At 47.4% G+C, this 14,825-nt stretch overlaps 1 protein-coding gene across 1 annotated transcript in view; it reads left to right on the forward strand.

Moving 5' to 3' along the window:
* Window positions 1-14,825, forward strand: part of LOC126187749 (discoidin domain-containing receptor 2-like) — a 751,525-nt gene that overhangs the window by 485,522 nt on the left and 251,178 nt on the right. Inside the window, exon 9 of the mRNA XM_049929002.1 lies at window positions 9,504-9,650. Within this exon, the coding sequence (XP_049784959.1) occupies window positions 9,504-9,650 (147 nt within the window). The remainder of the gene's footprint in view (window positions 1-9,503; window positions 9,651-14,825) is intronic.

The following is a 14,825-nucleotide window of genomic DNA, read 5'->3' on the forward strand; positions in this document are numbered from 1 at the left end:
CGTTTCTCAAGAAGAGAAATTTGTTAACATCGAGTATAGATCTAAGTGTCAGGAAGTCATTTCTGAAAGTATTTGTATGGAGTGTAGCCATGTATGGATGTGAAACATGGACAATAAATAGTTTGGACAAGAAGAGAATAGAAGCTTTCGAAATGTGGTGCTACAGAAGAATGCTGAAGATTAGATGGGTAGATCACATAACTAATGAGGAAGTATTGAATAGGATTGGGGAGAAGAGAAGTTTGTGGCACAACTTGACCAGAAGAAGGGATCGGTTGGTAGGACATGTTCTGAGGCATCAAGGGATCACCAATTTAATATTGGAGGGCAGCGTGGAGGGTAAAAATCGTAGGGGTAGACCAAGAGATGAATACACTAAGCAGATTCAGAAGGATGTAGGCTGCAGTAGGTACTGGGAGATGAAGAAGCTTGCACAGGATAGAGTAGCATGGAGAGCTGCATCAAACCAGTCTCAGGACTGAAGACCACAACAACAACAAACAACAACATAGTCACACACATTCTGCTACTACAATGTGCGAAAAAGTGTGTGACTATGTATTTACTACAAAATTAAAGATGTTTATTGTGTATACCAGCTGCACAACAGAAGCAGACACCATAAAATGTTAAACTGCAAACAACTAAAAAATAAAAAAATTAAAAAAACCTGATGTAAATCACTAAAAAGCACCTGAAGATGAGCCTCCAGGGCTCGAAATGCATAGTGCAGTAAATAAACACAACTTGTGACTGAAGGCGGTTTGTTCTTCAATATACCGTAATTGTTTACTGTGCCGGATCCATGATTCTTCTACAGTTTCGTTTATATTGGCAGTTTCCCTTTCGTCGCTCCTATCTAGTGCAGATAGACCGTCTTAACAGTTCGTTGGATTCAGTGAATGAACGGAACGCCGCATCCCCTAAGTGCCCGATGGGGCTGCGAGCGAGTCACCTGCCCGCTGAATAGGGGACGGGCCACTGCAGCGAAGAGCAGAGCCGAGCGCGAGCTAAAAGCACGAGGGGCGCAGCAGAGAGAGGGGGCGGTGCTCAGTGGCCGTGTAGGCTCTGGCTGCTAGCCAGCCCACTGTTTTTCAATTCGCCTCCTCCGCTCCGCTCTGCTCTGCTCTGCCCCCGACGCCGGCGGGGCAGTTGCCGCCTCAGCCCGCGCACAGAAGCGGCCATTACGATGCAAACAGCGGCGCCGCGGCGCAAATGGGGAGACGCGTCGCGACGCTGCGGGCGCCCCCGCCCCCGCGCTCGCCCTCCTCGGCCCGCTGCTCTTTGTGGGAAACACCGCAGCCGCCCCCGACCCCGCCCCCCCCCCCCCCCGCCACTCGCATTCCGCCCCCACAGCCGCTGCCCGAGTTTTCTGCAGTTTAGGCACGGAAGCACTGGAGCTGCGTTCCGCTACTCTCCGTTTAATCAACGTCAGATTGTAACGCTGTCACACGTGCTGCAGTTTTCCTTTTTCTTTTTTCCGACAGCTTGTTAATGGTCGCAAGAGCAGCGGTCTTTTATTTCCATTGGCTTGAGCTGCTCGTAGAGAAATATAACAGTTTTGTATTACGTTCCCCTCTCTGTATGTGCTTACTACACGGGGTGATGTTTTCCACCGTGTACAAACTCCTGGGACTGATCGATGAGAGGATACGGAACAAAAAAGGTCTAAGGAACTTACGTCTGCAAATGCATAGTTTCCATACTCGAGACCATTTATTGGATCACACATTGTTACACAGACTGCTCAGTACTCTGCAGCCAGAGTTACAGCATGTGTTGAAAACGGTTTCCATGTGCCTCAGCACATGCTTGTACGAGCTGTAGCATGTTCTGTTTCACACGTTCACATCAGCAGGCGGCATCCGAACGGTGTCAAAGGCAGCGCCAATACGCTGCTCCAATGTCTCCACATCTGGAACGGGCTCTGCATACATGACACTTTTGAGATGGCATTATAGTCAGAAAACGCTCAGATTGAGATCCTCTGATCGAGCAGGCCATGCAACTGGACTCTCTCCATCGACCAGGGAAGAAACAATTGAGAAGTGTCTGGATGTTAATGGAGAAGTGGGCTGGAGTAGCAGCATCTAGCAGCCACATAACCCTTCGAATCATCGATGGCATTTCATCCACCAGTGTATGGAAAGTCACACGCTAGAAACGCCGATAGTGACGGCCTGTTACGCGACGGCCGGCCGCTGTGGCCGAGCGGTTCTAGGCGCTTCAGTCCGGCATCGCGCTGCTGCTACGGTCGCAGGTTCCGATCCTGCCCCGGGCATCGATGTGTGTCATGTCCTTAGGTTAGTTAGGTTTAAGTAGTTCCAAGTCTAGGGGACTGATGACCTCAGATGTTAAGTCCCATAGTGCTTAGAGCTATTTGAATCATTTGTTACGCGGCGTGGAAGGAAGACTGGTCCCAAAATACGGTCGCCAATTATCGCAGCCCACACATTCCAGCGGCACCGAAGCTGATGATTCGCTGTCACCATACTATGTGGGTTCTGCAATACTATCCCAAAGATTTCTGTTATGAAAGTTGAAGATACCACTCGGCGTAATAAAAACTGGTTCAAATGGCTCTGAACACTATGCGACTTAACTTCTAAGGTCATCAGTCGCCTAGAACGTAGAACTAATTAAACCTAACTAACCTAAGGACATCACACACATCCATGCCCGATGCAGGATTCGAACCTGCGACCTCGGCGTAATAGAGGGCTCATTTGTGAATAGGCTGGATGACACAAATCCCGCAAACGTGGTTCCCTGGTGAAGAGAGAAGTGATAAAACTACTGCCTGTAAGGAAAGTCTGTCGCTAGTAAGCCCTGCACACTATGTAAGTGATATTTGTATGGAGTGTAGCCATGTATGGAAGTGAAACATAGACGATAAATAGTTTGGACAAGAAGAGAATAGAAGCTTTTGAAATTTGGTGCTACAGAAAAATGCTGAAGATTAGATGGGTAGATCATATGACTAATGAGGAAATATTGAATAGGATTGGGGAGAAGAGAAGTTTGTGGCACAACTTGACCAGAAGAAGGGATCGGTTGGTAGGACATGTTCTGACGCATCAAGGGATCACCAATTTAGTATTGGAGGGCAGCGTGGAGGGTAAAAATCGTAGAGGGAGACCAAGAGATGAATACACTACATCTACATCTACATCTACATCTACATCCATACTCCGCAAGCCACCTGACGGTGTGTGGCGGAGGGCACCTTCAGTACCTCTATCGGTTCCCCCTTCTATTCCAGTCTCGTATTGTTCGTGGAAAGAAGGATTGTCGGTATGCCTCTGTGTGGGCTCTGATCTCTCTGATTTTATCCTCATGGTCTCTTCGCGAGATATACGTAGGAGGGAGCAATATACTGCTTGACTCTTCGGTGAAGGTATGTTCTCGAAACTTTGACAAAAGCCCGTACCGAGCTACTGAGCGTCTCTCCTGCAGAGTCTTCCACTGGAGTTTATCTATCATCTCCGTAACGCTTTCGCGATTACTAAATGATCCTGTAACGAAGCGCGCTGCTCTCCGTTGGATCTTCTCTATCTCTTCTATCAACCCTATCTGGTACGGATCCCACACCGCTGAGCAGTATTAAAGCAGTGGGCGAACAAGCGTACTGTAACCTACTTCCTTTGTTTTCGGATTGCATTTCCTTAGGATTCTTCCAATGAATCTCAGTCTGGCATCTGCTTTACCGACAATCAACATTATATGGTCATTCCATTTTAAATCACTCCTAATGCGTACTCCCAGATAATTTATGGTATTAACTGCATCCAGTTGCTGACCTGCTATTTTGTAGCTAAATGATAAAGGATCTATCTTTCTGTGTATTCGCAGCACATTACACTTGTCTACATTGAGATTCAGTTGCCATTCCCTGCACCATGCGTCAATTTCAGTACAATTTTCCATTGTTACAACCTCTCGATACACCACAGCATCATCTGCAAAAAGCCTCAGTGAACTTCCGATGTCATCCACCAGGTCATTTATGTATATTGTGAATAGCAACGGTCCTATGACACTCCCCTGCGGCACGCCTGAAATTACTCTTACTTCGGAAGACTTCTCTCCATTGAGAATAACATGCTGCGTCCTGTTATCTAGGAACTCCTCAATCCAATCACACAATTGGTCTGATAGTCCATATGCTCTTACTTTGTTCAATAAACGACTGTGGGGAACTGTGTCGAACGCCTTGCGGAAGTCAAGAAACACGGCATATACCTGGGAACCCGTGTCTGTGGCCCTCTGTCTCGTGGACGAATAGCGCGAGCTGAGTTTCACACGATCGTCTTTTTCGAAACCCATGCTGATTCCTACAGAGTAGATTTCTAGTCTCCAGAAAAGTCATTATACTCGAACATAATACGTGTTCCAAAATTCTACAACCGATCGACGTTAGAGATATAGGTCTATAGTTCTGCACATCTGTTCGACGTCCCTTCTTGAAAACGGGGATGACCAGTGCCCTTTTCCAATCCTTTGGAACGCTACGCTCTTCTAGAGACCTACGGTACACCGCTGCAAGAAGGGGGGCAAGTTCCTTCGCGTACTCTGTGTAAAATTGAACTGGTATCCCATCAGGTCCAGAGGCCTTTCCTCTTTTGAGCGATTTTAATTGTTTCTCTATCCCTCTGTCGTCTATTTCGATATCTACCATTTTGTCATCTGTGCGACAATCTAGAGAAGGAACTACAGTGCAGTCTTCCTCTGTGAAACAGCTTTAGTAAAAGACATTTAGTAACTGTGCGTCTTGTATGCAGAAAGAGGTAAGTTACATGTGCTGTCTCCTGTATATTCACAGATTTAGCAACAGTTGTTGCCCTCCACATTAGTAATAGCGTGCCCTCCACGTACAGGCTTTGAGAGCAGAGAGTTGAGAGTCTTGAGCCTGGATTCCAGGTGATCTGTTCCGGGGCGTTGAGGGGAAGCGACCGTTCTGCACTGGTTGGTGCACGCTAGTCGTTTAAGCAAACATACAGCGGGCTTTGGATAAGTAATGCAACACATTTTTCCCGGCCAATTTCGGTTAAAAAATGCCGAATTTGTTGTGGAACATCGTGGAACATTCTCGCTTCAGACCCTATAGTTACATGATGTCCGATATGTGGCGGCGTTATACGTAGACTCCAAAACGTCGTCTGTAACGGGGAACGTGTGTGCTTTTCAAGCAGAGAACTGTCATTGAGTTTGAAACCATGGCACAGCATCATAGGCGCTTGCAGAATGTCTACGGAGAACTGGCAGTGAACAAAACCTAGGTGCCAGAATGAGATTTTCACTCTGCAGCGGAGTGTGCGCTGATATGAAACTTCCTGGCAGATTACAACTGTGTGCCCGACCGAGACTCGAACTCGGGACCTTTGCCTTTCACGGGCAAGTGCTCTACTATCTGAGCTACCGAAGCAACGACTCACGCCCGGTACTCACAGCTTTACTTCTCCCAGTATCTCGTCTCCTACCTTCCAAACTTTACAGAAGCTCTCCTGCGAACCTTGCAGAACTAGCACTCCTGAAAGAAAGGATATAGCGGAGACATGGCTTAGCCACAGCCTGGGGGATGTTTCCAGAATGAGATTTTCACTCTGCAGCGGAGTGTGCGCTGATATGAAACTTCCTGGCAGATTAAAACTGTGTGCCCGAACGAGACTCGAACTCGGAACCTTTGCCTATCGCAGGCAAGTGCTCCACCATATGAGCTACCGAAGCAACGACTCACGCCCGGTACTCACAGCTTTACTTCTGCCAGTATCTCGTCTCCTATATCAGCGCACACTCCGCTGCAGAGTGAAAATCTCATTCTGGAAACATCCCCCAGGCTGTGGCTAAGCCATGTCTCCGCAATATCCTTTCTTTCAGGAGTGCTAGTTCTGCAAGGTTCGCAGGAGAGCTTCTGTAAAGTTTGGAAGGTAGGAGACGAGATACTGGCAGAAGTAAAGCTGTGAGTACCGGGCGTGAGTCGTGCTTCGGTAGCTCACATGGTAGAGCACTTGCCCGCGAAAGGCAAAGGTCCCGAGTTCGAGTCTCGGTCGGGCACACAGTTTTAATCTGCCAGGAAGTTTCAAAAGCTAGGTGAGTCGTTGGGCGAGGCGTCTGTCATCATCGCAACAACGTCACACAAACCTGTCCGCTATCCCGTGTACCGGCCGGCCGCACACAACTGTGACTTCTGCCAGTGTTGGAACGTGTGGACACTCTCATTCGAGGTGATCGACGAACGACAATCAAACACCTCTCTGCATATGGTCGTGCCGAGACATTCAACCACCTTTGTGTGTGCCCGCTAGGTTCTTTTCAGTCTTCGCTTGGATTCCAAGCTCTTCCAGCTTGTCCTGATTAGGTCACATTCCAGAAATAAATATAACCGACTATATTTCGAGTTTGTTCACTTCACTGTGCCGGTGTTGTACTTGTGTGCAGTTGACCCTACAAGAAAAGCTTCACGTATTATTTTGTCAAAGCAACAACCACACTGCATGCGCTCCTCTTCTATTCGTATGGCTTAGGTTCTGCAGCTAGTACACTCCTGGAAATGGAAAAAAGAACACATTGACACCGGTGTGTCAGACCCACCATACTTGCTCCGGACATTGCGAGAGGGCTGTACAAGCAATGATCACACGCACGGCAAAGCGGACACACCAGGAACCGCGGTGTTGGCCGTCGAATGGCGCTAGCTGCGCAGCATTTGTGCACCGCCGCCGTCAGTGTTAGCCAGTTTGCCGTGGCATACGGAGCTCCATCGCAGTCTTTAACACTGGTAGCATGCCGCGACAGCGTGGACGTGAACCGTATGTGCAGTTGACGGACTTTGAGCGAGGGCGTGTAGTGGGCATGCGGGAGGCTGGGTGGACGTATCGCCGAATTGCTCAACACGTGGGGCGTGAGGTCTCCACAGTAGATCGATGTTGCCGCCAGTGGTCGGCGGAAGGTGCACGTGCCCGTCGACCTGGGACCGGACCGCAGCGACGCACGGATGCACGTCAAGACCGTAGGATCCTACGCAGTGCCGTAGGGGACCGCACCGCCACTTCCCAGCAAATTAGGGACACTGTTGCTCCTGGGGTATCGGCGAGGACCATTCGCAACCGTCTCCATGAAGCTGGGCTACGGTCCCGCACACCGTTAGGCCGTCTTCCGCTCACGCCCCAACATCGTGCAGCCCGCCTCCAGTGGTGTCGCGACAGGCGTGAATGGAGGGACGAATGGAGACGTGTCGTCTTCAGCGATGAGAGGCGCTTCTGCCTTGGTGCCAATGATGGTCGTATGCGTGTTTGGCGCCGTGCAGGTGAGCGCCACAATCAGGACTGCATACGACCGAGGCACACAGGGCCAACACCCGGCATCATGGTGTGGGGAGCGATCTCCTACACTGGCCGTACACCACTGGTGATCGTCGAGGGGACACTGAATAGTGCACGGTACATCCAAACCGTCATCGAACCCATCGTTCTACCATTCCTAGACCGGCAAGGGAACTTGCTGTTCCAACAGGACAATGCACGTCCGCATGTATCCCGTGCCACCCAACGTGCTCTGGAAGGTGTAAGTCAACTACCCTGGCCAGCAAGATCTCCGGATCTGTCCCCCATTGAGCATGTTTGGGACTGGATGAAGCGTCGTCTCACGCGGTCTGCACGTCCAGCACGAACGCTGGTCCAACTGAGGCGCCAGGTGGAAATGGCATGGCAAGCCGTTCCACAGGACTACATCCAGCATCTCTACGATCGTCTCCATGGGAGAATAGCAGCCTGCATTGCTGCGAAAGGTGGATATACACTGTACTAGTGCCGACATTGTGCATGCTCTGTTGCCTGTGTCTATGTGCCTGTGGTTCTGTCAGTGTGATCATGTGATGTATCTGACCCCAGGAATGTGTCAATAAAGTTTCCCCTTCCTGGGACAATGAATTCACGGTGTTCTTATTTCAATTTCCAGGAGTGTATTTTGTGAGTGCAATGAGAATCGCATTGTATTAGTACGAGTTAATTTCTCATAATTTTTGTGTTGTCACCGCCAGACACCACACTTGCTAGGTGGTAGCCTTTAAATCGGCCGCGGTCCGTTAGTATACGTCGGACCCGCGTGTCGCCACTATCAGTGATTGCAGACCGAGCAGGTCTAGAGAGACTTCCTAGCACTCGCCCCAGTTGGACAACCGACTTTGCTAGCGATGGTTCACTGACTAAATACGCTCTCATTTGCCGAGACGATAGTTAGTATAGCCTTCAGCTACGTCATTTGCTACGACCTAGCAAGGCGCCATTACCAGTTACTATTCATACTGTAAGACATGTACCGTCAAGAGCGACGTTCACCATTAATGGATTAAGGTTAAGTATTCCACCAGTTACGTCCGTTTTTTAAAGTGTAATTTCCTTGTCCTGTTCCAGACCTCACGCCAGCCTGCGTGAGCTAAAACGCGTGCCTTTCGGCTTCCTCTAGTAACCCGGTGTTGGCTCTCCTGCCAACCCACAACAATTTTCACTGTCAGTGCGCCGAGCAATGGACTCTCTCGTCCTCCATCGACACTATTGAGTTCTGTTGTCTGACAGCTATGAACATTGTGTATCGCTCGACTTGCACCACCGCACACACACACACACACACATAACCAGTTCAGAATATAATGATGCTTTTTGTTGTTTATACCGCCAAATGTTTCTTTTTAATTTGTTCCCTTTATTTCTACGCACAATGAAACTGCCTTGAAGATTATAACTGTGTGCCAGACCGAGACGCGAACTCACGACCATTGCCTTTCGCAGGCAAGTGCTCTACCAACAGAGCTGCCCAAGCAAAAATCACGGACCCTCCTCACATCTTTACTTCTGCTAGTACCTTGTCTCCTACTTTCCAAACTTCACAGAAGCTCTCCTGCCAACCTTGTTCTGGAAAGTTCTCAGGAGAGCTTCTGTGAACTTTGGAAGGTAGGAGATGAGGTACTGGCAGACGTAAAGCTGTGAGGAGGGGGCATGATTAGTGCTTGGGTGACTCTGTCAGTAGAGCACTTGTCCGTGAAAGGCAAAAGTCCCGAGTTCGTTACTCGATCTGGCACACAGTTCTAATCTGCCAGAAAGCTTCGTATCAGTGCACACTCTGCTGCAGAGTGAAAATTTTCTTCTAAACACAATGTCGATGTAAGTCCAACTGTGCTACTTTGTACTTACTAGTCTCTTTATGATCCACGCTAAATTTACAAACAACATTTTCCGTTTGCCTTCAGAGGATAAGAGGACGCAGTTGTCCTCGCCACCTGAAGCACAGTTTTCTCGGCATGGCTGCTATCAGAAAGATACGACAAACACTTGTCCCTTCCAGTCTCGCGAGTGTAAACAGGACGAAATCACCTGGCTGTTGCGAGTCAAACTGCGCTTCTGCGTGCAGCATGCCTATTACGTCGCTCAGCGGCGCTTTCCCGTTGCCAGCATCGCGTCGCGGCCGTGCCCGCGCATACTGAGCGGCGGGTGTTGTGCCTGTTCCAGCGGCGCTGCTGCACAACGTGTCGCAGGAGGCGCTCGAGGAGTTCTTCCTGCAGCAGGACGCCGCGGCGCAGCAGCCGGCGCAGCCACCGGCGCACACCGCTGGTGCCCCAGGCGACGCAACGCGCGCGCGCAACGGGGTCGCCACCGGTGAGTAGCGCGCCTGCCTGCCTACCTGCCAGTAGCCAGCGCCTAGTTCCTGTCTGCTGCTGCACTCTGCTGCACTCTGCTGCACTCTGCTGCACTCTGCTGCTAGCGTGCTGCTTACAGTGCTGCGTCTCACCACAATAGTGTACAGAGTTTCACTTGACAGTTCAACCGTCGTCAGCAGGGATGATTCTGCAGAATGCTGAGAAATCACTTGTGTTCCACAAGGCTGAACCTTAGGTCCACTATTCTTTCCTCTACATGCACTCGACCTACCATCTACAACACAACAAGTAGAATTAGTTCCTTTCTAAGATGATACTAGAACTGCAGTGAAACCAAACATACAACTATCAACAGAAGACATGGCATATAATATTGCCTGCCTACCTACCTGCCAGTAGCCGGCGCCTACTTCCTGTCTGCTGCTGCACTCTGCTGCTAGCGTGCTGCTTACAGTGCTGCGTCTCACCACAATAGTGTACAGAGTTTCACTTGACAGTTCAACCGTCGTCAGCAGGGAAGATTCTGCAGAATGCTGAGAAATCACTTGTGTTCCACAAGGCTGGACCTTAGGTCCACTATTCTTTCCTCTACATCTACTCAACCTACCATCTACTACACACCAAGTAGAATTAGTTCCTTTTAAAGATGATACTAGAACTGCAGTGGAACCAAACATACAACTATCAACAGAAGACATGGCATATAATGTTCTTAAAAATATAAGTGAGTGGTTTTCAGCAAATGATTTCACTATCTATTTCAAAAGACACAACATATTTAGTTCTACTCTCTTAGAGGTACTACACCAATGATAAATGTAACACATAGTGAGGAAATAACAAGGGTGAAAAATTCCAAAAAATTTTGGTGGGCCATATTGATGCAAATTTAAACCGGAAAGAAACACAGTTTGCTTGCACTCTGACTCATTACAAATCAGCAATTTGACATATTTTGCATATTTTTGTTGAGTAATGTCATGTGGAATAATTTTGTGAGGCAATTAATGTTTAAGATAGAAAATCTTCATACCTCAAAAGCTTGCTGCAAAAATAACACAGGGTGTAGCAGAAATGCACGGCACAAATTTCAGTACACATTTCTCGTGTGTAGACGAAATTATGTTATATGGACATGGGTTTGGAAACGCTTTGTCTCCATGTTACAACTCATTTTCTCCAACTCATTAATCATGGGAAGAAACACAAACAAAATGCACAAGCATACCACATGTACGTATGAGAAAGATCTCACAGGAGATGTTCAATATGCCCTCATTGGACATTCATACATGCATCAATCCTCTTCATCATGAATCTCAGATGTGCTGATGTATTGCTGGAGCATTGCATACAGTTTTAGAGCCCCCCATAATGCGGACACAGAGACACAACATTTTGCCTATGGTTCCGTAAACAAGAGCTTTCAAATTCCCCCACAAATAACAGTGGGTGTAGGTCCAGAGAGTGAGGAGACCACCCAAGTGGTTCATCCCCACCTATCCATCTATCACCGAATCTGTTATTGCCTGGCCTGCATGCTCTCCAGATCTAAAGCCACTATTGTCTGTGGGGGCATTTTAAAGCTCTTGTATATGGAACTGCAGCATAAGATGTTCAAAGTCTCCATGTCCATATGGTTGCAACACCATACACAGTACTCCATGGATACTTCAGCGCATCCCAGATTCACTACAAAGGCGAGCTGATGTATCAGTGTCCAAGGAGGGCACATTGGACATCTTCTGTGAGAAAGAGTTGCATGTGGTATGCTGGTACGTTCTGTTCATGTGTGTCTCCCATGATTAGTGTGTTGGAAAGAATGAGTTGTAACATGGAAACAAAGCGTTTTCAGGCTCATGTTCATGTAACATAATTTCTTTGTCTACATGTGAGGAATGTGTCCTGCAACTTGTACCATACATGTTTGCTACACCCTGTATGTGATGCTCACCCACGATCACCTTCTAGATACTTGTTTAAGGTGTTAGGTATTTTGACTACTGCTTCATAACATGTTATGAAGCTTTTGTAAATAATCCACTACAGGTCACAAAGAACAATGATGTATATAATTATATCAGAATAGAAAAATGGGATTTATTATTTCACATTAAAATTGTCTTTGGTACAATAACACATGCACAATGCTGGCATCAAAATTTTTCATCAGTTACCCATTGATATAAAATTTCTAACACACATCAAAGTTATATTTTAAAGCAAACTCAAAAGTTTCTCCTTGACAATTCCCTCTATTTAGTAGAAGAATTTCTCTTTTCCTATGTATAAAAGGTGATGGGTAGGAATAAAAATTCACAGCCATATTTTTAAAAAACGGTGGAATGAAATATAAATAGAAAACAGACGTGTGAATGATCACCTTTCAGCCATGTTTACATATCGATCACTAATATGAATATAAAATGACTCATTCTACATAATTATGATTAATCGTATAAATGATCCCTGGAACTTCAAGCTGTTTAACTGACCAATGGGAAACATCCGTAGTCACTGTCTCCCCTTAACCTATCCTAAGCACTGATGTGTACGAAGTGCTACCCTAAATTTTTGAGAAAATTCCTGTAAAAATTAGAAAACTTACACATTAAGCCCAGCATCTTCATCAAAGCAGTGCCCTCACGCTTTTATGCAATACTTCCAGCGATTTTCCTATTGTAGCATTCAGTTCTGGAAACCTGATGGATGAATCTTGTTCAAAATTAGTTTCGATTAATCTTGACTCTCTTCTATAGAGTTAAAATGTTATCTTTTGTAGTTTAATTTTATTTTCAGGAAGGGGAAGAAAACGCAGAGAGCTAGATCAGAAGAGAAGGGTGGGTGAAGGATAACTGCAATGTTGTTTCTCGTTAGGAATTCCCTCAGAGTATGCGAGACGAGGACAGGTGCATTGTCATGATACAGAAAAACAGTCTGTGTTCTCCCTTTAACCCGCTTGTGCCTAAATATTCACTGAATCTGAACATCGCAGCAGAAATTCCCTGTGGGTGTCTACCCATTTGGAAGATATTTCTTATGGGGAGGGGGGGGGGGGGAGGTGTGTAGCTGCCCAATGAACTGTAGGAATGCCCAACCGAATGATGGAGGGACATAAATGGTACAGAGGGAAAAAGTCAGGCAGCTTAGGTAGTCAGGGAGATGGGATGAGTATGAAGGTCATCCCGTATGAGCAGCATGACACCTCGATGAGATGGAATGCCGACCTCAGGGGAAAGGTAAAAAAGAATTGGTGAGTAGTGTGGAGGCTCAAAGTGGTCGTGAGGGTGCGATTTCGTTTCCTGATGGTAGAGTAAAAGGGGATGCCACGACGCTAAAAGCAGCCGTAGATCCTCTTTGTGCTACCGAAGGCCGCGAACGTTGAATTGGAGGACAGTCATGAGGAGGAAGAGATGTCAACTCGGCGGCTGCGGAGTGACATCCGGTGTAGATTCGCTACTACAGGGCTCAGAAGCAGGAGTATCCTGCTCCATGTGGTCCACAAAAGCATCGGCATGCTGGCGCAGTCAGTCTGTGGAGTCCATCGCTGAAAAACGGTTGGTGCACACCGGCGAGTCAGAGGCCAGCCTGGCTAAGTGACCACGTGGCGACACTGTCGAGCTGTGTCTTCGAGTTGGTGGTGGAGAAGACCGTTTGTCTCTAGCGGATTTCTCTGAGCCCTTCTGGTTAGGGGAAGTCTTGGGTGTTGTTTGGCTGGAGGGACAGAGGAAGTCGTCACGGGAGTACTCCGTCCGTCACTTCCTGCCTGCTGGTTGTGTAGTGGGCGGCTTTGCCCCTTGAGGGGAGAGTTCGATGGTTTGTTCCACAGCAGGACGGGGCAATGGCGATGCTACCTTGACACTGGGCGATTTCAGAACCTCAGAGCCGAATTGAGGTCGCATGTCTGCATGGTCATGTCCTCCATGGAGCTAGAAGTAACAAGAACAGAACTATAGGTGCCAGTCGGGAGAACACAGGGTTTGCGACTAGCCAGTAACTTGCGAGCTACTGGATAAGACACTTTTTCCTGTACCCGAATCTCTTGAACAGCCCGCTCATCTAGATACATTTTCTGTTCAGAAAAAGTGACAAAAAGCAGATTTCAGAGTATCTGTTGGCTCAACACAAAAGATTTGTCTCAAGTACAGATAGTGTTGAGGATCAGTGGACAAAGTTCAAAACCATCGTACATTATGCGTTAGATGAGTATGTGCCAAGCAAGATCGTAAGAGATTGAAAAGAGCCACCGTGGTACAACAACCGAGTTAGAAAACTGCTGCGAAAGCAAAGGGAACTTCACAGCAAACATAAACATAGCCAAAGCGTTACAGACAAACAAAAATTACGCGAAGCGAAATGTAGTGTGAGGAGGGCTATGCGAGAGGCGTTCAGTGAATTCGAAAGTAAAGTTCTATGTACTGACTTGGCAGAAAATCCTAAGAAGTTTTGGTCTTATGTCAAAGCGGTAGGGGGATCAAATCAAAATGTCCAGGCACTAAGTGACCAAAATAGTACTGAAACAGAGGATGACAGACTAAAGGCCGAAATACTAAATGTCTTTTTCCAAAGCTGTTTCACAGAGGAAGACTGCACTGTAGATCCTTCTCTAGATTGTCGCACAGATGACAAAATGGTAGATACCGAAATAGACGACAGACGGATAGAGAAACAATTAAAATCGCTCAAAAGAGGAAAGGCCTCTGGACCTGATGGGATACCAGTTCGATTTTACACAGAGTACGCGAAGGAACTTGCCCCCCTTCTTCCAGCGGTGTACCGTAGGTCTCTAGAAGAGCGTAGCGTTTCAAAGGATTGGAAAAGGGCACAGGTCATCCCCGTTTTCAAGAAGGGACGTCGAACAGATGTGCAGAACTATAGACCTATATCTCTAACGTCGATCAGTTGTAGAATTTTGGAACACGTATTGTGTTCGACTATAATGTCTTTTCTGGAGACTAGAAATCTACTCTGTAGGAATCAGCATGGGTTTCGAAAAAGACGGTCCTGTGAAACCCAGCTCGCGCTATTCGTCCACGAGACTCAGAGGGCCATAGACACGGGTTCACAGATATAAGCCGTGTTTCTTGACTTCCGCAAGGCGTTCGATACAGTTCCCCACAGTCGTTTAATGAACAAAGTAAGAGCATATGGACTATCAGACCAATTGTGTGAT

Source organism: Schistocerca cancellata, chromosome 5, assembly GCF_023864275.1.
Source record: "Schistocerca cancellata isolate TAMUIC-IGC-003103 chromosome 5, iqSchCanc2.1, whole genome shotgun sequence".
NCBI lineage: Eukaryota > Metazoa > Arthropoda > Insecta > Orthoptera > Acrididae > Schistocerca > Schistocerca cancellata.